We start from the raw sequence: 22,737 nt of genomic DNA on the forward strand, positions 1-22,737 counted from the left end.
TTCAATTGACTGGATGGAATTTTAATTATGATTAACAATTATTCAGATCACATTGGTTTATTATTGTGGCATGAGGCCCTTGCATCGGGCAGAACAGAAACAAAAGCCTATATTACTACTGTATGTAATATTGCTAATGCATAACCACTAACTACAGGCAATTCTCATTAAATGTGTTGTGTATTTCATAGCTTTTTCAGCTCTGCTGAGCCTCTGTGTTGTTGAATTTGTTTGATATGGAGCGCTGTATATTTACACAGCTGTTCACAGAATTCTAATCACACACAATAAATCAGATGATCCCGATTGGAAGGAAGGAACCAGCTGGGAGCTGAGTCCACAGCCACAGCGCTTGGCTGTTTGAAGGCCCTGTTGTAACTACTTCCCCATCCCCCAGGAATCCTCCTCTTGACCTGTGGGTCCATAACCAGCTAGAAGTCATGACTCACTTTCTCAGTGGCCACCACAGCTGCAAGGTCAGCTGATCCCAGAGCTATGTATTGCTGAGTAAGCACTGGCCCCAGTTAGGTCACATGACGTTGGGGAGCTGCGTGTGCATCCCAAATGCCACCCTATATACTGTAGTGCACTACTATGGGTCCTGGTCAAAAGTAGTGCACTATAAAGGGAATAGGGTGCCATTTGGGACTCCTCCTGTGTCTGTCCATCCAGGGAAGATAGAGTGGACAGGACAGATAACAAAACAGCTTGGCCGGGCTGGTGTGGTGTAGGCTACTCTCAGAGGGGGCAAGCACTAATGGAAATAAAGGGTGATAATGTTTCTGTAAAAACAACTTCTGAACAGGACATCTTTGTGGATGGATAGAATGGGGTTTGGTCAGGGAGGGAAGGGCCAGAGTTCTTTTAAAAACTATACATCACAGTTGGTAAGTTCAAGACAGCGTTTTTTGTTGAGACATCAATGGGTTTACCTGGCTTGATACAGGAAGAAGGTAGATTATTATAACTGTTTTCTTTAGGAGGTAGATCAGCTTTAATATTGCATATCTATAGATCGTAGCTTCCATCAATGTAATTGTCTGCATCATGTCCAATTCCCCAAGGTTAATTTGTTGATTGCATTGCCTTTGACGTGATCCAATAAAAACAACTGTTCACAAAAAAAGGACATATGTTTTTGGCGTTTTAACCATCACTGTTTAATGACTCCACAATTATATCTGACACAAACAGCTAAACATGAATGACATGAACTGTGAAGATAGTGGTGCAGCAGCATAGAAGAACCACAAACAAAAGTAGAATACAAATCTGTGCATTTGATTTTCATAAACCAACCAATACATGAAAAACAACTATTGGTGTTGTTGTAGCTTTAAACTACTAGATAATTGATATCTACAATGGATAGATCAGGAGAAATTGACAATTTCAGTTGTGCAAGCTACAGAAGTTTTTGGAGCAGAGATGAGACCGTCAAGCCTATATCAATGATCTTTGTAAAGGCACCAGTCATATTTTTATGGTAACCAGGCCACAATGGCACAAATAGGGGCTTCAGCCAGCCGATATGCCCCCAGCAAGTTCAGACGTCAGAGGTGGATCCTCCACCTGCCCAGATGTCAATCCAATGTCAGATTAAAATGTAACATGTATACACTAAAAGTGCCATCAAACAATGGCATCTTAATATACAGTTAAAGTTGGAAGTTTACATACACCTTAGCCAAATACATTTAAACTCAGTTTTCACAATTCCTGACATTTAATCCTAGTAAAACATTCCCTGTCTTAGGTCAGTTAGGATCACCACTTTATTTTAAGAATGTGAGATGTCAGAATAATAGTAGAGAGAATGATTTAATTCAGCTTTTATTTCTTTCATCACATTCCTAGTAGGTCATACGTTTACATATATTCAATTAGTATTTGGTAGCATTGCTGTTAAATTGTTTAACTTGGATCAAACATTTCGGGTAGCCTTCCACAAGCTTCCCACAATAAATTTATTGTGGGTGAATTTTTGTCCCATTCCTCCTGGCAAAGCTGGTGTAACTGAGTCAGGTTTGTAGGCCTCCTTTTTCAGTTCTGCCCACAAATATTGTAGAGGATTGAGGTCAGGGCTTTGTGATGGCCACTCCAATACCTTGACTTTGGTGTCCTTAAGCCATTATGCCACGACTTTGGAAGTATGCTTGGGCTCATTGTCCATTTGGAAGACCCATTTGCGACCAAGCTTTAACTTCCTGACTGATGTCTTGAGATGTTGCTTCAATATATCCACATAATTCATACCTCACAATGCCATCTATTTTGTGAAGTGCACCAGTCCCTCCTGCAGCAAAGCACCCCCACAACATGATGCTGCCACCCCCGTGCTTCACGGTTGGGATGGTATTCTTCAGCTTGCAAGCATCCCCCTTTTTCCTCCAAACATAACGATGGTCATTATGGCCAAACAGTTCTATTTTTGTTTCATCAGACCAGAGGACATTTCTCCAAAAAGTATGATCTTTGTCCCCATGTGCAGTTGCAAACCGTAGTCTGGCTTTTTTTATGGCGGTTTTGGAGCAGTGGCTTCTTCCTTGCAGAACGGCCTTTCAGGTTATGTCGATACAGGACTTGTTTTACTGTGGATATAGATACTTATGTACCTGTTTCCTCCAGCATCTTCACAAGGTCCTTTGCTGTTGTTCTGGGATTGATTTGCACTTTTCACACCAAAGTACGTTCATCTCTAGGAGACAGAACGCGTCTCCTTCCTGAGCGCTACGATGGCTGTGTGGTCCCATGGTGCTTATATTTGCGTACTATTGTTTGTACAGATGAACGTGGTACCTTCAGGCGTTTGGAAATTGCTCCTAAGGATGAACCAGACTTGCGGAGGTCTACAATTATTTTTCTGAGGTCTTGGCTGATTTCTTTTGACTTTCCCATGATGTCAAGCAAAGAGGCACTGAGTTTGAAGTTAGGCCTTAAAATAAATCCACAGGTACACCTCCAATTGACTCAAATTATGTCAATTAGCCTATCAGAAGCTTGTAAAGCCATGACATCATTTTCTGGAATTTTCCAAGCTGTTAAAAGGCACAGTCAACTTAGTGTATGTAGACTTCTGACCCACTGGAATTGTGATACAGTGAAGTATAAGTGAAATAATCTGTCTGTTAACAATTGTTGGAAAAATGACTTGTGTCATGCACGAAGTAGATGTCCTAACCAACTTGCCAAAACTATAGTTTGTATAGCAATTTGTGGAGTGGTTGAAAAATGAGTTTTAATAACTCCAGCCTAAGTGTATGTAAACTTCCGACTTCAACTGTATTATCCAGGTGATGACTTGGTGAGAAAAATTGTCAAAATCATATCTGGCGTCAGGTAAGATATGTCTTTAAAACCATGTAAAAACAAACAATTTGTGTGACAGGTTTTGATCATGTAGCACAGTGGCAGCTACAGGAGCATGCAGGGAAAGACAGCCGTGGAGAATGGCAACAGAATGTTCCCTGAGAATAATTACAAAAGCCTAATAGATTTCAAATTCTGTCCATGACCTTTGACATTGTGGTAACTGAAGTCCACACGGTAAGTAGTGACCGAGCATTCATCGATCTCTACCATCATCATCATCATCATCATAATAGTCTTGTGTTATTAATACAAGAATAATCAATGCAGAGCTGAATGTCTGATAAATACAGCGCCCACAGTGAGAAGGTTGGGGATTTGGGGGGAAGGTGTTGGACAGGCCCAATGTTGCCAAGTTACATCCTTTTAAGATTCAGAAAATCCACCATTCCCCTGGCACAGCTCCAGGTCTATTATGTGGCTTTCAAAAGGGTACTTACATCAAAGGCCACTTTTAAAAAAAGTCTAGGAGATACTTGATTGTCATCTGTGTTACAAACAATGACTGTTTTTTCTGTACTGATGTTGTGCACAAATTGACTTGGTGTTAGGATACACCAAGTTTAATTAACATTCCCTATTGTAATCAGTGTTTTATATTAAAATGGAGAATGGACTATAGTTAATTATTAATGATGTCAAGACAACGGGATTACAAGCCACACATTTGATGTGAACAAAAACCCCTGACATGACTAGTATGAACTTCATGGACACATTCATATACAAATAGCATGTACGACACTTCAACTAGATTTAAATAATGGAAGACTATGGGAAATTGATTGTTGCAAGCAATCTAGTGAGTTTGAAAGTGAGTTCCTTAAATAGGCTCCTCAAGGTAAATAACAAAACCATGACTTCTCTATCATTTATGGTTCTTACGGTCTGTCTGTCCATTGGTCCGTCTTCCACAGATATGTTTTAAATGTGTTTTTAGATCTACTCTCACAGAAAACATCTGATGTTGACCATTGAAGGAGGCAGAAAATGTATCCAATGTACATTTTCAAAACAAATAAATATATTGCGGCACATGAAGCACTTTTCGGTTATTGTCTGTGAACACTCAGACTTTTCCCATTCGTTAAATTGGACCACATTTGTCTGCATCATTTAGGACAATAGAACACTTAGTAAAACAGAGATAGGGTAAAACCCTACTTTGCAAATATGGATGAGATTATTGATAAATTATTACTAGGCATCAAACAGCAGTAATTTCAACAGTGCTGCCCCCATTGTTTTCTACAATGAAAAAGACTTAAATGGATTTCGTTGACGATGCAAATACCAGTGTGTGTGTGTGTGTGTGGGCACAGCACTCTGGGGTTGGCAGGGGCGGAAGCGGCTGAATGTGTGTGTGCACATGAAATGGAGCCGGAATCTCACTTACAGGAAACAGTTAGGGATTGGTCATTAACAATGAGAAATCAATTGCTTGTTGTGATGTAACTATCTATGTATGCACCACAATACAATCCCTGAAATTTGCAGGTTCTCAGGGTCTGCAAAAGGCATTCTACTGTACGCGTAACCAATAGAATGGTGATAAACTCACCCACACATCTTGAGTGACTTTTTCCCATTCTATCCAATGTGTTTTTGTTTCACTATCCATGCTATATGAGCCCAGACAAAAAAAAAATTAACCAAACAACAGTACTAAAAACCATTCAATAAATAACCTCAACCCATTCTAAAAGAAATTGAGTGGCTTCTTGATACCAGAGGCTGTACCTGCCTGCCAGTCGGCCTCTCCTCAGCAATCCTGGTCACTAGTGGGACGGAACAGTAGTAGACTGCTCTGTGTGCTCTGTGAGCCTTCAGATCCAAAGGCTGGAGGAGGAGCCACAGACAGTTTTCTGGTGGACATGAAGTAGAGAGGAGCCCACTCTAAAGCATGGTTCTTCTCAGGCTGGGGCTGGAAACTGGTGGGGCGTGTTGGAAGGACCCCTCCCCCAACCCTGTGTCCCCTCGCTGGGCCACGTCTCTGGAGCAGGGTCCTGACCACACTGTCATGGTCCTCAGCTCAGAGCCAGCGGCCTGTCCCCTGGGTGCGCTTCCGTCTCTTCTTACAGATGTAGTAGATAGGGAAGGCCACGAGGCCTGAGGAGAGAGCGGAGCAGAGCAGAGCAGGAGAGAACAGGCAGGTTAATATATAGAGTGAGCAGTAATCTCAGTGAAATGACTGACAGTTAATGCATGCAAATGAAGTGACAACTCCCACAAGGAAGTGGCCTTTTATTGTCCCCAGCACAAGGTGCACCTGTGTAATTATCATGCTGTGAAGGGGCGGCAGGTAGTCTGGCGGGTAGGAGCGTTGGGACAGTAACCCGAAAGGTAGCTGGATCAGTTCCCCAAGCTGACAAGGTAAAAATCTGTCGCTCTGCCCCTGAGCAAGGCAGTTAAACCACTGTTCCCGGGCGCCGAAGACGTGGATGTCGATTAAGGCAGCCCTCCGCACCTCTCAGATTCAGAGGAGTTGGGTTAAATGCGGAAGACACATTTCATTGCATTCAGTTGTACAACTGACTAGGTATCCCCCTTTCCCTTTAATCCACTTCTTGATATGCCACACCTGTCAGATGGATGGATTATCTTGGCAAAGGAGATATGCTCACTAACAAGGATGTAAACTAATTTGTGCACAACATTTGAGGGAAATATGCTTTTTGTGCGTATGGAAAATTTCTGGGATCTTTTATTTCAGCTCATGAGACATGGGACCAACACGTTACATTTTATATTTTTGTTCAGTGTACAATATTTTTTATCTGGAAACTTTCTATTTTTGATATTGTTACTATGCAAGTAACCATTTCACTGTACCATTTACACCTTCTGTATAATGTGCCTGTGACAAATAAACGTAGATTTTATTTTATATAGTGTGTGTTTACCAGAGACGGTAATGTGAAGAACAGCATGACCTGAACCAAAGTCAGACTGGGATATAGGCCAAGGACTCAATAAAGTGTATTTTTACCTGGAGTTTTTGAAATCTTTGGTTGTTTACTACACTACTTTACTCACTCTGTTTAGCACGTGACCTCACATGAGAATCCTTAAAGAGATGGGTGGGGCTAAGGCTTAACCTGTTAGGGCTAGGGGGCAGTATTGACACGGCCGGATAAAAAACGTACCCGATTTAATCTGGTTATTACTCCTGCCCAGTAACTAGAATATGCATATAATTATTGGCTTTGGATAGAAAACACCCTAAAGTTTCTAAAACTGTTTGAATGGTGTCTGTGAGTATAACAGAACTCAAATGGCAGGCCAAAACCTGAGAAGATTCCGTGCAGGAAGTGGCCTGTCTGACAAGTTGTGTTTCATCTTGGCTCTTTTTATTGAAGACTGAGGATCTTTGCTCTAACGTGACACTTCCTACGGCTCCCATAGGCTCTCAGAGCCCGGGAAAAAGCTGAACGATATCGAGGCAGCCTCTGGCTGAAACACATTATCGCTTTTGGCAAGTGGCCGATCAGAGTACTATGGGCTTAGGCGCGTGCCCGAGTCGACTCTATGCTTTATTTTCTTTCGTCTGTTTACCTAAACGCAGATTCCCGGTCGGAATATTATCGCTTTTTTATGAGAAAAATGGCATAAAAATTGATTTTAAACAGCGGTTGACATGCTTCGAAGTACGGTAATGGAATATTTAGAATTTTTTTGTCACAAATTGCGCCATGCTCGTCACCCTTATTTACCCTTTCGGATAGTGTCTTGAACGCACGAACAAAACGCCGCTGTTTGGATATAACTATGGATTATTTTGAACCAAACCAACATTTGTTATTGAAGTAGAAGTCCTGGGAGTGCATTCTGACGAAGACAGCAAAGGTAATAACATTTTTCTTATAGTAAATCTGACTTTGGTGAGTGCTAAACTTGCTGGGTGTCTAAATAGCTAGCCCTGTGATGCCGGGCTATCTACTGAGAATATTGCAAAATGTGCTTTCACCGAAAAGCTATTTTAAAATCGGACACATCGAGTGCATAGAGGAGTTCTGTATCTATAATTCTTTAAATAATTGTTATGCTTTTTGTGAACGTTTATCGTGAGTAATTTAGTAAATTCACCGGCAGTGTTCGGTGGGAATGCTAGTCACATGCTAGTCACATGCTAATGTAAAAAGCTGTTTTTTTTATATAAATATGAACTTGATTGAACAAAACATGCATGTATTGTATAACATAATGTCCTAGGGTTGTCATCTGATGAAGATCATCAAAGGTTAGTGCTGCATTTAGCTGTGGTTTGGGTTTATGTGACATTATATGCTAGCTTGAAAAATGGGTGTCTGATTATTTCTGGCTGGGTACTCTGCTGACATAATCTAATGTTTTGCTTTCATTGTAAAGCCTTTTTGAAATCGGACAGTGTGGTTAGATTAACGAGAGTCTTGTCTTTAAAATGGTGTAAAATAGTCATATGTTTGAAAAATTGAAGTTTTTGCATTTTTGAGGTTTTTGAATAACGCGCCACGGGATTACACTGGCTGTTACGTAGGTGGGACGATTTGGTGCCACCTACCCTAGAGAGGTTAAGAGGGTGTGAACAATGCTTAATGGGTGTAGACAAAGAAGAGTTCTCCAGTAGGTGTACCAAAACTATTCAAGGGCCATTTTCTCAAAAGTGGGGTTACAAGTTTATCAACTTCAAAGTAGAATTACTTTCCCATTGTTCCTCAACTGCAGTGTGTGATATAGCTTTGAGTCATTACTTTTATCCAACGTAAAAAACGACATTTAAAATTTTGCAAGATTAACAAGTGACTGTCAACAGCTTTATATCAGTGTGTCATCCTCCCCATCGCCCAGTGTCGCAGAGCTATCTGAACAAGCAGACACTTAGCCACTTCTATCTGTTTACACCAAGACACAGGTGGCCCTCGCCAGCACACCACAGCCACTGAACAAGCCGAGTCACACTACATGTACCTACCTGACCCAAGAGAAAGTAACACATTCTAGATTATATCTAAAGCCCCACTGGTTATCTAATGTGTCAAGATTTCTTCAGGATTAGAACAGGATGTAACAGTGCTTACCTATGACCAGGGATAATGCTCCAACCACCATCACCAGGACTATGACAACAGGGGCCACCACCACTTTACTTACTGGAATTGGAGGGAGACAGAAGAGACAACACAGATGTTCATAACGGGTCAGGACAAGTACACACATGAAAATGCATGGGGAGGACAGGGGAGTTTGGAATAGCAGCTTCGTATACAGCACATCAACATTTTCAACAGGCTATCAAACATGGGTTAAATAGGTTCCTGCACAATTACAATACACACAACCTGAAATCAAAACAGATCGGATCTTCCTAATAAAAACAAAGATATTCGTTTGTAGTATGGCGCCTGCATATGGGGGAAACATTGTCAAGGCTGTCAAAACAATAGAATGGGAGTTGTGGGAGCAGTGCCTTAATAGAAGGTAGAGGGGGTGTTGGAGCCCCTCTGAAGGCCACATTAGCCCACAGTCAACCGTGTGTCAGATGTTTCCACTGGCAACCTGCGGCCTCTGACTAACTTTAGCTAACCCCACTCAGGGAGCGACAGCTGAGGCCCTGCATGTCACTACACGCCACACTGCCCGAGGCCCTGGGGATACAGACACCGCGTTGCAGTCAGAACACCTCTTAGAGAACTACTGCGTCTCTCAGGAGAGCTGTTTACTATTCAGAGACCGCAGGCAGGGTCACAAGAGACACGCGTAACCTCAGATAAGGACGTTCTGCTGATAAGGGTCATGCAAACCTCTGTGGTTGCTACTATAGCACGCCGGTATTGTTCTGACTTCAGAGCCGTGACAACAATGCAAACATTTAGCAAGGCAGTAATTGTATAGCGAAAACGGGTTTATGAAAGAGTCATATCAGCAGCAACAAGATAGTACACGCAGTTTTGATCGTCTTCATTATTGTGTGAATTATTCATAAGCAGCAGGATTTGATTAAGAGGATGAAAGGCCACCCACATGGTAATTGAAGTTTCCTCGTCGCCCCCGCCTGCCTATCTATCTCTCTGAGTCTGATCACAGAGACAAAGGAGGAAAGTCACGGGAAGTGTCATAACTACATTCAGCAGTCAGGCATAAGGCCAAAAAAATTACAATTGCTAATCAGAGCATCTTTTTAAATCAGCACTAGAAGGTCTATGTTTTTTATATGCCAGATTTTCAGAGGCTACTGATTGCTTGATCACCTAATAATAATAACCATAAAAGGTAATGGTTAATAACTTTGTGAATCCTAATGTGTCCCTTCTATGAAGGCTTTAAGGGCCTCTAGGGCCCGGGCTGAGGCTGGGTAGACTCACCACACACGGAGCCCCGGACCAGCCGGCGGAGGTGAGGCTTCTCAGGAAGGTAGCGGTACTTGCAGCCGAACACGCTGAGGTTGGACGTGTGATCCCCGAAGAATCGCAGGTGACGGTACTTCTCCCCACAGCGGTAGCAGAAGTTGGTGTTGCACTGGGTGCAGTTCATGTGATCGCAGCCCTCCGTCCTCTGGATGTGGATCTGGGGAGCGTGACATCACCGGGGAGCGACATATGACTTCATGAACGCTCCATCTATAAAGCCTTTATAAGTCACTGTTCCTTTCAAGTGAGATCCTAACTTCTGCACAGATGAATAAGTCTGAGAATACGTAGCAATTACAAGATTATCAGTTAGTTCATCGAAGGTCTTTTCAGAATAGAAAACACAGGATGTAGCCTATACTTCAAGCTGTGTGGTGGACAAAGTGTTTTGGCTTGTTTTAAAGTAAAATAACCAAATATTTTGTCCTGATATCTGAGCATCACTCAACCCCTCTCCCTGACTCATGCTGACCGACAGTACATTGAGAGGAGAGTGCTGCCATGGACAGACAGCTAGCTCGCAGCCTACACATTAGTGATGGATCCCAACACCTAGAAAGAATCAGCAGTCCTGTGTTGTGTTCGCTGTTGTTGCTCTCCAAAAGGCCTATCACTGTTCATGAAACAAAGAGCTGATGTGGCTCACTAAATCTAATTTAGTATTGAATTCTTCCCCGGGCTCAGTCTTATGACTTCCTGGAATGCTTCATTTCTAGCCATCGTTACAAGTGGACTAGGGAGACAAAGACAACAACAATATCTCTCTGTCGCTCTCTTTCCTAACCTTGTGTCTGAAGCTCTGAGAGAGAAAGAGAACATGCACTGAGGACACTGTCATGGCTGTAGAACACCTGAAAAACACATCTCTAATAACCTTATGTAGACATAAAGAGCTGGAGAACTGTCAGTCCTCTCTTCTTTAAACACAATTAGCAGGTTTTGCTGGGATACAGGAATTGCTGTGTTTGCTCACTTTAAACACCACCTTCCTAGTCAAGTGAACAACTTTTAGGACCATCGTTTTGCTGCAAAACTGTCGACCTAAATCTCCCTCAAGGAGAAAGGTTTGCTATTTTTGTAAACTCTCCAGGCCCTGTCACTCACTTTGCAGCGGGGGCACTTCTGGGCGTTCCTCTGGCCGTGCTCGATGACGCTGGCCCAGTGACGCAGCAGCTTGTCCCCCTTCCTGTATTCCCGGCACTTCAGACCATCGTGCCATGGGGCTTGGCACTTGAAACACCACACAAACTGACACTTGGTGCACTGGATCTGCAGAGGGCATAGACAAGTGATCGGAGAGATGCAAGGCATACAGTGCATAGATGTGCCTGTCTGCACAGACTAAAGCCTCCATCATTAATTATGCACAATGATGCACTTTGTCGACGATTTAAGGAACCTAAGCGTTTCCCAAAGCAGTACACAAGGTCAGATTGTGTACTACAACGTCAGATTATATGCATTCTTCAGAAAGACATAAGTAATTCAGATATTTTCTTATTATTACTGTTTAATATCAGGGTTCATACTAGAAACAGCAGAGGCCCCGTACTCACATTTTACTTGGGCTCAGTCCTTCTGTATAATATCTGATCTCAGAACAGTATAGTCGCTCTCTCTCACCTTGTATTTGTGGTCTCCCTTGCTGGGGGTGCGTCCTTTCAGCGAGGTGAACTGGCTGCACTGGGGACAGGGTTTGGTGCTGGAGTCGACCCGGCTCAACTCCAGGAAGTATTTGTATTTAGCCACTTCCTCGCTGCCCAGGTGGGACACCACCAGGCTCTCCTCCAGGTAACCACTGCACTCCGTGATGGGGCACACGATGTCCGCTCTGCCCACCCTGACCTGGGGCAGACATAGACATTACACAGATCAATGAAGAGAGACGTGGTTTATGATCTACTCTACAGAATGCTGTATGACAAATTAGGATCAACTACCGAATGGACAGTGGTCATACGTTACATGCAAACACATCGTCATTGGCCGTAGATCCAGTTAGAAAATATTGTCAATACATGAAGCTACTGGATTGCGTAATGTGTTATGTAGATGAAGGGTAGACAAAGCAATACAGAACATATACTGAGTGTACAAAACATTAGGAACAACTTCCTAATATTGAGTTTCATCCCCTTTAGCCCTCAGAACAGCCTCAAATATTTGGGGCATGGTGTCGAAAGCGTTCCACATGGATGCTGGCCTAAAATCTGTCGGCAGGTAGCCTAGTGGTTAGAGCGATGGACTAGTAACCGAAAGGTCGCAAGATCGAATCCCTGAGCTGACAAGGTAAAAATCTGTCGTTCTGCCCCTGAACAAGGCAGTTAACCCACTGTTCCTAGGCCATCATTGAAAACAAGAATTTGTTCTTAACTGACTTGCCTAGTTAAATAAAATAAAAAATAAAATAATGTTGAGTCAAGTTAGCTGGATGTCCTTCTGGTGGTGGACTGTTCTTGACACACACGGTAAACTGTTGAGTGAAAAATCCAGCAGCGTTGTGGTTCTGGACACACTCAAACCGGTGTACCTGGCAAACACTACAATACCCCGTTCAAAGGCACTTACATTCATTCACCCTCTGAATGATACACAATCCATGTCTCAATTGTCTCAAGGCTTCAAAATCATTCTTTAAAATCGGTCTCCTTCCCTTCATCTACACTGATTAAAGTGGATTTAACAGGTGACATCTATAAGGGATCATAGCTTTTACCTGGATTCAGTCTGTCATGGAAAGAGCAGGTGTTCCTAATGTTTTTATACACTCATTGTACATGGCCTGGCAGGTACTGTAGGCTAACTGACATAAGGCAAAGTTAATTGTTACCATAATACCCTTATAATATAAATACTGTGTGTGTGAGAATGGGGTCTTTCTTTAGGATCTGGGTTTTAAGAGAGGGCTCAATGCTCTCATTGCTCTGTGACCTTCACTGGTTCCCAGAGGCAGGAGTAGAGCAGGGAGAGAGGAGAGATCTCTGGCATCAATAAGATCTCATTTCGCCCACATTGTTCACGTGACGTGGTGTCAGACTGGGACTTCCTGGGTGAAGCTGGAAGGCTTCCATGAACAACAGTAGTGACCTACTACTACAACTGTGGAAAACAACAGAGGAAGAAGGACCTAGTAAAAGGTCTCAGTGAGAGTCTTAGCCTCCACCCCACTACCACCTAAGGCATGGTGCAGACAGGAGGGCAGGCCAGTCCCAGGCCTCCCAGAGGGTTAGTACACAGTACTGCTGCTCTGATCTAACTAATCCTCTGTTGGCTAGGCCCGTAGTACATGTCCATACAGTAGACGAAGCAGACGCTAGAGCAGGGGTCAGCAACAGGTGGGCCAAAACTGACACACGAGTTTTAAGTTAAAAAAATATATCAGATTGTTTTTTTTTTTATGTTTGTCAAAATACACTGTAAAATCACCAGGAATTCAGCTAAAATGTGTTTAATTTTGGAAATCTGTTCCCAAGTATTCCTACAAATAAAAAAATAGAAATATATGATCATATCTCAATGTAATCAAGTTATGAAAATATTGTTATTTTCAAATCTCTTTTTGGCCTTATTTGTGGTCAATTTGCAGTGTACAAATTATTATAATTATGTTCCGACCATCTGTTCTGACACAAACCGTGCCACGGCTGAATTTAGTTGCCTACCCCTGGACTAGAGAGTGACGCAGCATACTTCTGGGGTAATGCCCAGCAGACTGAGCAGGCTCCTAACACTATGACAGTCTGGCCTCTGGCCCGTTACTGGCCCTGCACTCAGCTCAGTTCCTCAGGGCCAGGCTGTCTACTCTGTTCTGCTCTGGGGTTGCTCAGTGCACTGCAGCAGCAGCTCAGCCATTGTTGCCCAATGAGCTCACATGAGAGGTTGATGATCAGAACTAGGTAGGCCTAAAGTGAGAACAAAACACAGACTGTTCTTTAGAGATAGCTGATCGAAAACTCTCCAAGAAAGAGGAGTCACAGTGCAACTGAGATGATAATCTGGTGAAACAGTGGGATATCAATAATACACTGTTCTTTCCCAGAACTATGAAGTCTGCCAACTCCTGTGGAGTGGGGACCTCCATTTGACTTCAGTCCAGCTGACTGGTCTGGACAAAATAACCTGTATTAGCTAAAAATGTAATAAGTGTATTTATTCATTACAGGCTTGGTTCCTCTAATAATATGTCTGGCCTATTGTAACTAACCCTGTATGGGCACCAGCATGATATACGTATCTACTAGGGCTGAGAATTACCTCACGATACGATATGATAATGATACTTAGGTGCCGATACAATATGTATTGTGATTCGATACTACGATTGTCATGGAAATAAAAGTTCTGAAAACATGTTGGCTCACTATTTAAAAAAACAAGATGGAGAACGAGCTATAGGATAGAAAATACTGGAGTTTTCACCGACTAGCGCTAGCTAACGCTACCTACAGTAGCAGTTTTTGTTTTACAAATCAATACCTTGAGCCAAAGTTTATATAATACCGTTGAAAAATAATATTGCAAAATGTGACTGTATCAATATTTTCCCCCCCATCACTAATAACTACTGTGTGTTTAAATAAAAAGGAAGGAAAAGGAATATGTGGGAAGTTTGTGTTGTGACTTGCATTGGGAAGTCCCAGCTATTGGCTAAACCTGCACAGACAAGGTCACAGGCTTAGGACGAGCTAGGCTGTGACGCTGATGAGATGAGACAGTCAGTAAGAGAGTTGCCACCTGTGAAGGTAGTGCACAGTGACGAGGGTGTGAAGGTGTCCCCTGGGCGACCATGGAGCCCAACTCTACACCCATCAACCAGGCCACAGGACAGTGACCCTGTCAGCCAACACGGCAGGGACACTAGAGCAGTGGCAAGGTGTGAAAAAGATATAGGCCTATAACATCTCCCTTCCCCTCCAAGAGCAGTGTGCCCCTGGATTTCACCAGGGCATACCATTAGTGGTCTAGTGCTGTTTTTTATTTTTTATTTTATTTAACTAGGCAAGTCAATTAAGAACAAATTCTTATTTACAATGACGGCCTACCCCGGCCAAACCCTAACCTGGACGACGCTGTATTTTAAAAAGCCTAATTTAAATGGCTAATTCTTCATATACAGTTGAACTCAGTTTCACAATTCCTGACATTTAATCCTTGTAAAAATTCACTGTCTTAGGTCCGTTGTGATCACCACGTTATTTTAAGAATGTGAAATGTCAGAATAATAGTAGAGAATGATTTATTTCAGCTTTTATTTCTTTCATCACATTCCCAGTGGGTCAGAAGTTTACATACACTCAATTAGTATTTGGTAGCATTGCCTTTAAAATTGTTTATCTTGAGTCAAACATTTCGGGTAGCCTTCCACAAGCTTCCCACAATAAGTTGGGGAATTTTGACCCATTCCTCCTGACAGAGCTGGTGTAATTGAGTCAGGTTTGTAGGCCTCCTTGCTCGCACACGCTTTTCCAGTTCTGCCCACAAATTTTCTATGGGATTGAGGTCAGGGCTTTGTTATGGCCACTCCAATACCTTGACTTTGTTGTCCTTAAGCCATTTTGCCACAAATCTGGAAGTATGCTTGGGGTCGTTGTCCATTTGGAAGACCCATTTGCGACCAAGCTTTAACTTCCTGACTGATGTCTTGAGATGTTGCTTCAATTTATCCACATAATTTTCCTACCTTATGATGCAATTTATTTTGTGAAGTGCACCAGTCCTACTGCAACAAAGCACCCCCACAACCCCGTGCTTCACGGTTGGGATGGTGTTCTTCAGCATGCAAGCCTCCCCCTTTTTCCTCCAATCATAACGATGGTCATTATGGCCAAACAGTTCTATTTTTGTTTCATCAGACCAGAGGACATTTCTCCAAAAGTACAATCTTTGTCCCCATGTGCAATTGCAAACCTTAGTCTGGCTTTTTTATGGCGGGTTTGTAGCAGTGGCTTCTTCCTTGCTGAGTGGCCTTTTAGGTTATGTCAATATAGGACTAGTTTTACTGTGGATATAGATACTTGTGTACCTGTTTCCTCCAGCATCTTCACAAGGTCCTTTGTTGTTGTTCTGGGATTGATTTGTACTTTTCGCACCAAAGTACATTCATCTCTAGGAGACAGAAGGTGTCTCCTTCCTGAGCAGTATGATGGCTGCGTGGTCCCATAGTGTTTATACTTGCATACTATTGTTTGTACCGATAAACGTGGTACCTTCAGGCGTTTGGAAATTGCTCCCAAGGATGAACCAGACTTGTGGAGGTCTACAATTATTTTTCTGAGGTCTTGGCAGATTTCTTTTGACTTACCCATGATGTCAAGCAAAGAGGCACTGAGTTTGAAGTTAGGCCTTGAAATAAATCCACAGGTACACCTCCAATTGACTCAAATTATGTCAATTAGCCTATCAGAAGCCTCTAAAGCATGACATTTTCTGGAATTTTCCAAGCTGTTTAAAGGCACAGTCAACTTAGTGTATGTAAACTTCTGACCCACTGGAATTGTGATACAGTGAATTATAAGTGAAATAATCTGTCTGTAAACAATTGTTGGAAAAATTACTTATGTCATGCACAAAGTAGATATCCTAACCGACTTGCCAAAACTATAGTTTGTTAACAAGAAATTTGTGGAGTGGTTGAAAAAATAGTTTTAATGACTCCAACCTAAGTGTATCAAACCAGGGTCTGTAGTGATGCCTCTAGCACTGAGATGCAGTGCCTTAGACCGCTGCGCCACTCGGGAGCCTAGTATGACTGCCCTGCTGCTTCAGAGCCAAACACATGTGAGCAGAGGAGAAACTGTAGTCCACCACATCCTCGCAGAGATATTAATGAGCGATCTCCGGGAGTGCGTTTTCATCCCTTTATTAGGCCTAATTTTAGCCCTGATTTCACTAATGACCAGAGGTGCAGATTAACTTTATTAGGCTTCTGTCCTCAGGCAACCCCCCGGGCCTATGTGGGCTTGAGGTCTCTTTTTTCCACACACACACACACACACACACCACACACACACACACACACACACACACACACACACACACACAGAGCTTTGGTGAATCAGTCACGTCCCCTACCAGAGTTATACTGTCCGTGTTTGCCATAATAAGATGTTAGGGATACTATTACGTAAGCATGCAAAAAAGACAAGCGAATAACAATGTGTCTTGCAGCATCTGCAATACTTTGATATGTACTGAGAGGAAAGTCTTCATATTCTCTGACAGGGATGACAAACCAGTGGTATGCCAAGCTCATGTATGTAACGACTCTGAGCCAGTGTGAGGGACAGGATTGAGACACGTGGCATCACACCGGATCTAGAGGGCAGGATAACGTCCTTCCTGGATCCTGGCAGAAGGTCAGAACATTGCAATCGTCAAAGACTGACCGGCACACAACTACTTATCAGCCTCTTCTCATTGAGAGTCATTGAGGCATCTTTATTTAACACAATTAGACAGACTAAGCCTGATAGGAGTTTCCTCTACAGTATAAAGATGGCGAGCCAATAATAACGAGCCCCTTAATCAAAGGAAATAGGAAGTAATAATATGTTGTAATCAACCAAAAGGGGAGAAAAAAAACGAGTCGGAGGTAGACAATACATGGCTCGGCTGTGACAGGGCTCAGAAAGCAAGGATGAACTAAGAATACGCTTGTGGCTCTATTATATGAAGAATTAGCCATTTAAATTAGGCTTGGTGAGGAGATTGAACTATTTGTGTTTCCATCCCTTTGATCTGGCAGCATCACATGAATTGAGAGCAATTTTGTGGTATCCAATTGGTAGTTACAGTCTTGTCTCATCGCTGCAACTCCCATACGGACTCGGAAGAGGTGAAGGTCGAGAGCCGTGCGTCCTCCGAAACACGACCCAACCAAGTCGCACTGCTTCTTGACACAATGCCCGCTTAACCCAGAAGCCAGCCGCACCAATGTGTCAGAGGAAACACAGTACACCTGGCGACCGTGTCAGCGCGCACTGCGCCCAGACCGCTAATGCACGGTGCCAGCCAAACCCTCCCCTAACGAGGATGACACTGGGCCAATTGTGCGCCGCCCCATGGGTCTCCCGGTCTGGACTCGAACCCGGAAACTCTAGTGGCACAGCTAGCACTGCGATGCAGTGCCTTAGACCACCGCGCCACTTGGGAGGCCCCTCACACAGCCTATTAAAATCAGACTATAAGACATACAGGCTTTTATCATCAGACCAGACGTCACCCTAACAGGAATACGAATACAGACATTAAAAGCAATGGCAGTTTTAATCATTGCAGGAAAAGCAGCCTTCAGAACGCCTCCAAAAGGAGAAGAAAAGACACAGTAGGAGTCAAGAGTGGGTAGCCGTGTACTTCAAGCCCACATCAGTTGAGACAGAAAACTTTGACCAATCATTGGACAAGTTTTGGAGAGCAACTGGGCCTAAACTGTGCTTAGAGTTCATAGGATCCATAGAACTCACACAAAGCAAGGAATGCCTAAAACTCTTTGAGGCATAGAATGTACTGTATACAGGTCACTGGAAACGCTTAGAAACCAGTGCACAAGTCTGAGAGCATTTGAGCCTAAGAGAGCCAACAGCAAATCCTCTAAATCAAGGTTTAATGCACTGAAATGCATTAGGCACGACAGACACTGCCACTTTATGAAGCAAGCAGTTGACGTAACTGTGTTTAACGTGTTAATGTACTGTAACAGACATTACACTTTGTTTGACGCAGGAGAACCATTTCAACAGACAGGTTTTACAGGTTAGCACTAGCAGATTCATAACTGCAAAAGCCAAGCCAAAGAACACAAGACAAACCCTAACAGTAGAACAAAGGGCCCTGTCATTCCCCAATTACATCCATTAGACACAACAATGTCCATACAGTGCCTAATCAATTGGGCACATTTTGAATTATACAGCTTTTACAGCATAATAACATCACTATGAGCAAGCAGTAGCAGCAGCAAACCACATAAACTATGGTTGGACAGGATGACTGTGCTGCTGCCCCTGAAACCCTCAGCCTGCTCATTACAGCCTGGAAACAATTGAATTTGCCAATTCATCCCTAAAGAAGCCCATGTGAACATGGAGGAATTCCACGGTAACGGAATTCCGCTTTGACTCAAGTTTTGTTTTCACTTAAAATGTATGCCAAACAAAAAAACATTAATTTCTATGTTTAACAAACCATAGAACTCCATGCACATGGACTACATTTAACAATTTCCACTGAAAAATGTACAAAAGCTAATTTTGTGGAAGAACTGTGCAGATGTAAACTCTAGTAACGGAATTACTGTAAAATCTCTAAGGTTTTTATGTGACCACATTTTCCAAAAACTCTGTTACAGTGCCTTTAGAAAGTATTCATACCCCTTGACTTGTTCCACATTTTGTTGAATTACAGCCAGAATTCAAAATTAATTACTTTTTTTCTCATCCATCTACACACAATATCCCATAATGACAAAGTGAAAACATGTTTTGATACATTTTTGCAAATGTATTGAAAATGAAATACAGAGATAACTAATTTACATAAGTATTCACACCCCTGACTCAATACATGTTAGAATCACCTTCGGCAGCGGTTACACCTGTGAGTCTTTCTGGGTAAGTCTCCAAGAGTTTTGCACACCTGGATTGTACAATATTTGTGCATTATTATTATTTGTTTAATCTTCAAGCTCTGTCAAGTTGGTTGTTGATCATTGCTAAACAGCAATTTTCTTGCCATAGATTTTCAAGCCGATTTAAGTCAAAACTGTAAGTAAGCAACTCAGGAACATTCAATGTTGTCTTGGTATGCAACTCCACTATATATTTGGCCTTTTGTTTTAGGTTATTGTCCTGCTGAAAGGTGAATGTCTCCCCTTGTCATTTGGAAAGTAGACTGAACCAGGTTTTCCTCTAGGATTTGGCCTGTGCTTAGCTCTATTCCATTTATTTTTATCCAAAAAAGCTCCCTAGTCCTTGTCGATGACAAGCATACCCATAACATGATGCAGCCACCACCATGCATGAAAATATGAAGAGTGGTACTCAGTAATGTGTTGTGTTGGATTTGCCCCAAACGTAACACTTTGTATTCAGGACATCATTTATTTGCCACATTTTTTGCAGTTTTACTTTAGAGCCTTATCGCATACAGGATGCACGTTTTGGAATATTTTTTATTCTGTACAGGCATCCTTCCTTTCACTCTGTCATTTAGGTTAGTATTAGTATTGTGGAGTATGTTGTTGATCCATCCTCAGTGTTCTCCTCTCACAGCTGTTTTAAAGTCACCATTGGCTTCATGGTGAAATCCATGAGCAGTTTCCTTCCTCTCCGGCAACTGAGTTAGGAAGGACGCCTGTATCTTTCTAGTGACTGGGTGTATTGATACACCATCCAAAGTGTAATTAATAACCTCATCATGCTCAAAGGGATATGCATTGTCTGCTTTCTAGTATTTTTACCCATCTACCAATAAGTGCCTTTCTTTGCGAGTCAGTGGAAAAACTCCCTGGTCTTTGCGGTTGAAACTGTGTCTGCAATTCACTGCTTGACTGAGGGACCTTACAGATAATAACATGTGTGGGGTACAAAGAAAAGGTAGTAATTCAAAAATCATGTTAAACACTATTATTGCACACAAAGTGAGTCCATGCAACTTATTATGTGACTTGTTGATGAAATTCTTTGTCCTGAACTTCCTTGCCATAACAAAGGGGTTGAATACTTATTGACCCAAGACAATTCAGCTTTTCACTTTTAATTAATTAGTAGAAATTTCTAAAACATAATTCCACTTTGACATTGTAGGATATTGTGTGTACTAGGCCAATGACACAACATCTCAATTTAATCCATTTTAAAATTCAGCCTGTAACACAACAAAATGTGAAAAAAGTCAAGAAGGTACTGTAAATATCTTCCCCGAATTAAGATTCAAAGACGTCTGCAGAAAGAATTCGGTGTCAGCTATGACATACTGGAGCACCTTGAGTTTGAACAAAATATACACTGCTCATAAAAATAAAGGGAACACTTAAACAACACAATGTAACTCCAAGTCAATCACACTTCTGTGAAATCAAACTGTCCACTTAGGAAGCAACACTGATTGACAATAAATTTCACATGCTGTTGTGCAAATGGAATAGACAACAGGTGGAAATTATAGGCAATTAGCAAGACACCCCCAATAAAGGACTGGTTCTGCAGGTGGTGACCACAGACCACTTCTCAGTTCCTATGCTTCCTGGCTGATGTTTTGGTCACTTTTGAATTCTGGCAGTGCTTTCACTCTAGTGGTAGCATGAGACGGAGTCTACAACCCACACAAGTGGCTCAGGTAGTGCAGCTCATCCAGGATAGCACATCAATGCGAGCTGTGGCAAGAAGGTTTGCTGTGTCTGTCAGCGTAGTGTCCAGAACATGGAGGCGCTACCAGGAGACAGGCCAGTACATCAGGAGACGTGGAGGAGGCCGTAGGAGGGCAACAACCCAGCAGCAGGACCGCTACCTCCGCCTTTGTGCAAGGAGGAGCAGGAGGAGCACTGCCAGAGCCCTGCAAAATGACCTCCAGCAGGCCACAAATGTGCATGTGTCTGCTCCAACGGTCAGAAACAGACTCCATGAGGGTGGTATGAGGGCCCGACGTCCACAGGCGGGGGTTGTGCTTACAGCCCAACACCGTGCAGGACGTTTGGCATTTGCCAGAGAACATCAAGATTGGCAAATTCGCCACTGGCGCCCTGTGCTCTTCACAGACGAAAGCAGGTTCACACTGAGCACATGTGACAGACGTGACAGAGTCTGGAGACGCTGTGGAGAACGTTCTGCTGCCTGCAACATCCTCCAGCATGACCGATTTGGCGGTGGGTCAGTCATGGTGTGGGGTGGCATTTCTTTTGGGGGGGCCGCACAGCCCTCCATGTGCTCGCCAGAGATAGCCTGACTGCCATTAGGTACCGAGATGAGATCCTCAGACCCCTTGTGAGACCATATGCTGGTGCGGTTGGCCCTGGGTTCCTCCTAATGCAAGACAATGCTAGACCTCATGTGGCTGGAGTGTGTCAGCAGTTCCTGCAAGAGGAAGGCATTGATGCTATGGACTGGCCCGCCCGTTCCCCAGACCTGAATCCAATTGAACACATCTGGGACATCATGTCTCGCTCCATCCACCAACGCCACGTTGCACCACACACTGTCCAGGAGTTGGCGGATGCTTTAGTCCAGGTCTGGGAGGAGATCCCTCAGGAGACCATCCGCCACCTCATCAGGAGCATGCCCAGGCATTGTAGGGAGGTCATACAGGCACGTGGAGGCCACACACACTACTGAGCGTGAATCCAAATCCAGACCTCCATGGGTTGATAAATTGGATTTCCATTGATTATTTTTGTGTGATTTTGTTGTCAGCACATTCAACTACGTAAAGAAAAAAGTATTTAATAAGATATTTCATTCATTCAGATCTAGGATGTGTTATTTTAGTGTTCCCTTTATTTTTTTGAGCAGTGTATTTTGATTATTGAACCACAGCAAGTGAAATGGTTTTACACCCGATAACAGAATTATGGTAACGGAATTACATCATGGGTCCCTGATCTGTACCACACAGAAACACATATGAACGTTATTCTCCTCATGTATCACAAGTTTGGACATCACAGCACAGCAAAGCACAGTAGAGTACAGTGCAGTACACTACAGCACAGCAGAGCAAAGCACAGTACAGTATAGTTCAGTAGTGTTCTCAACAGTGTTCTCTACTGTGTTCTCTACTGTACTTTTCCTTCATGTACATGTTTGTACTGTCCAAACTTGTGAAACATACGTCTATGGTAGGTTCAGAGAAAGGCAGAGAGAGAGATCGAGAGGGGTTGTCCAGACTAAGACTCTTGGTTTGACCACCAGACAAGATAAAGAAAACAGTTATGAGCTGAACATAACAGTATGCAAGTGGAAGGGACAACAGAAGTAGGTGACCCCACTGT

The 22,737-nt window shown here is 42.9% G+C and overlaps 1 protein-coding gene across 1 annotated transcript in view; it reads right to left on the reverse strand.

Annotated features, from left to right (window-relative positions):
* rnf217 (ring finger protein 217) overlaps window positions 1-22,737 on the reverse strand; it is a 28,981-nt gene continuing 6,244 nt past the window's right edge. Inside the window, exons 2-6 of the mRNA XM_014205109.3 lie at window positions 11,379-11,600; window positions 10,860-11,024; window positions 9,711-9,912; window positions 8,427-8,498; window positions 1-5,478 (exon numbers count right to left, since the gene is read on the reverse strand). Of these exons, the coding sequence (XP_014060584.3) occupies window positions 5,402-5,478; window positions 8,427-8,498; window positions 9,711-9,912; window positions 10,860-11,024; window positions 11,379-11,600 (738 nt within the window). The 3' untranslated portion in view covers window positions 1-5,401. The remainder of the gene's footprint in view (window positions 5,479-8,426; window positions 8,499-9,710; window positions 9,913-10,859; window positions 11,025-11,378; window positions 11,601-22,737) is intronic.

The sequence above is a fragment of the Salmo salar genome, chromosome 06 (genome assembly GCF_965601325.2).
Source record: "Salmo salar chromosome 06, fSalSal1, whole genome shotgun sequence".
NCBI lineage: Eukaryota > Metazoa > Chordata > Actinopteri > Salmoniformes > Salmonidae > Salmo > Salmo salar.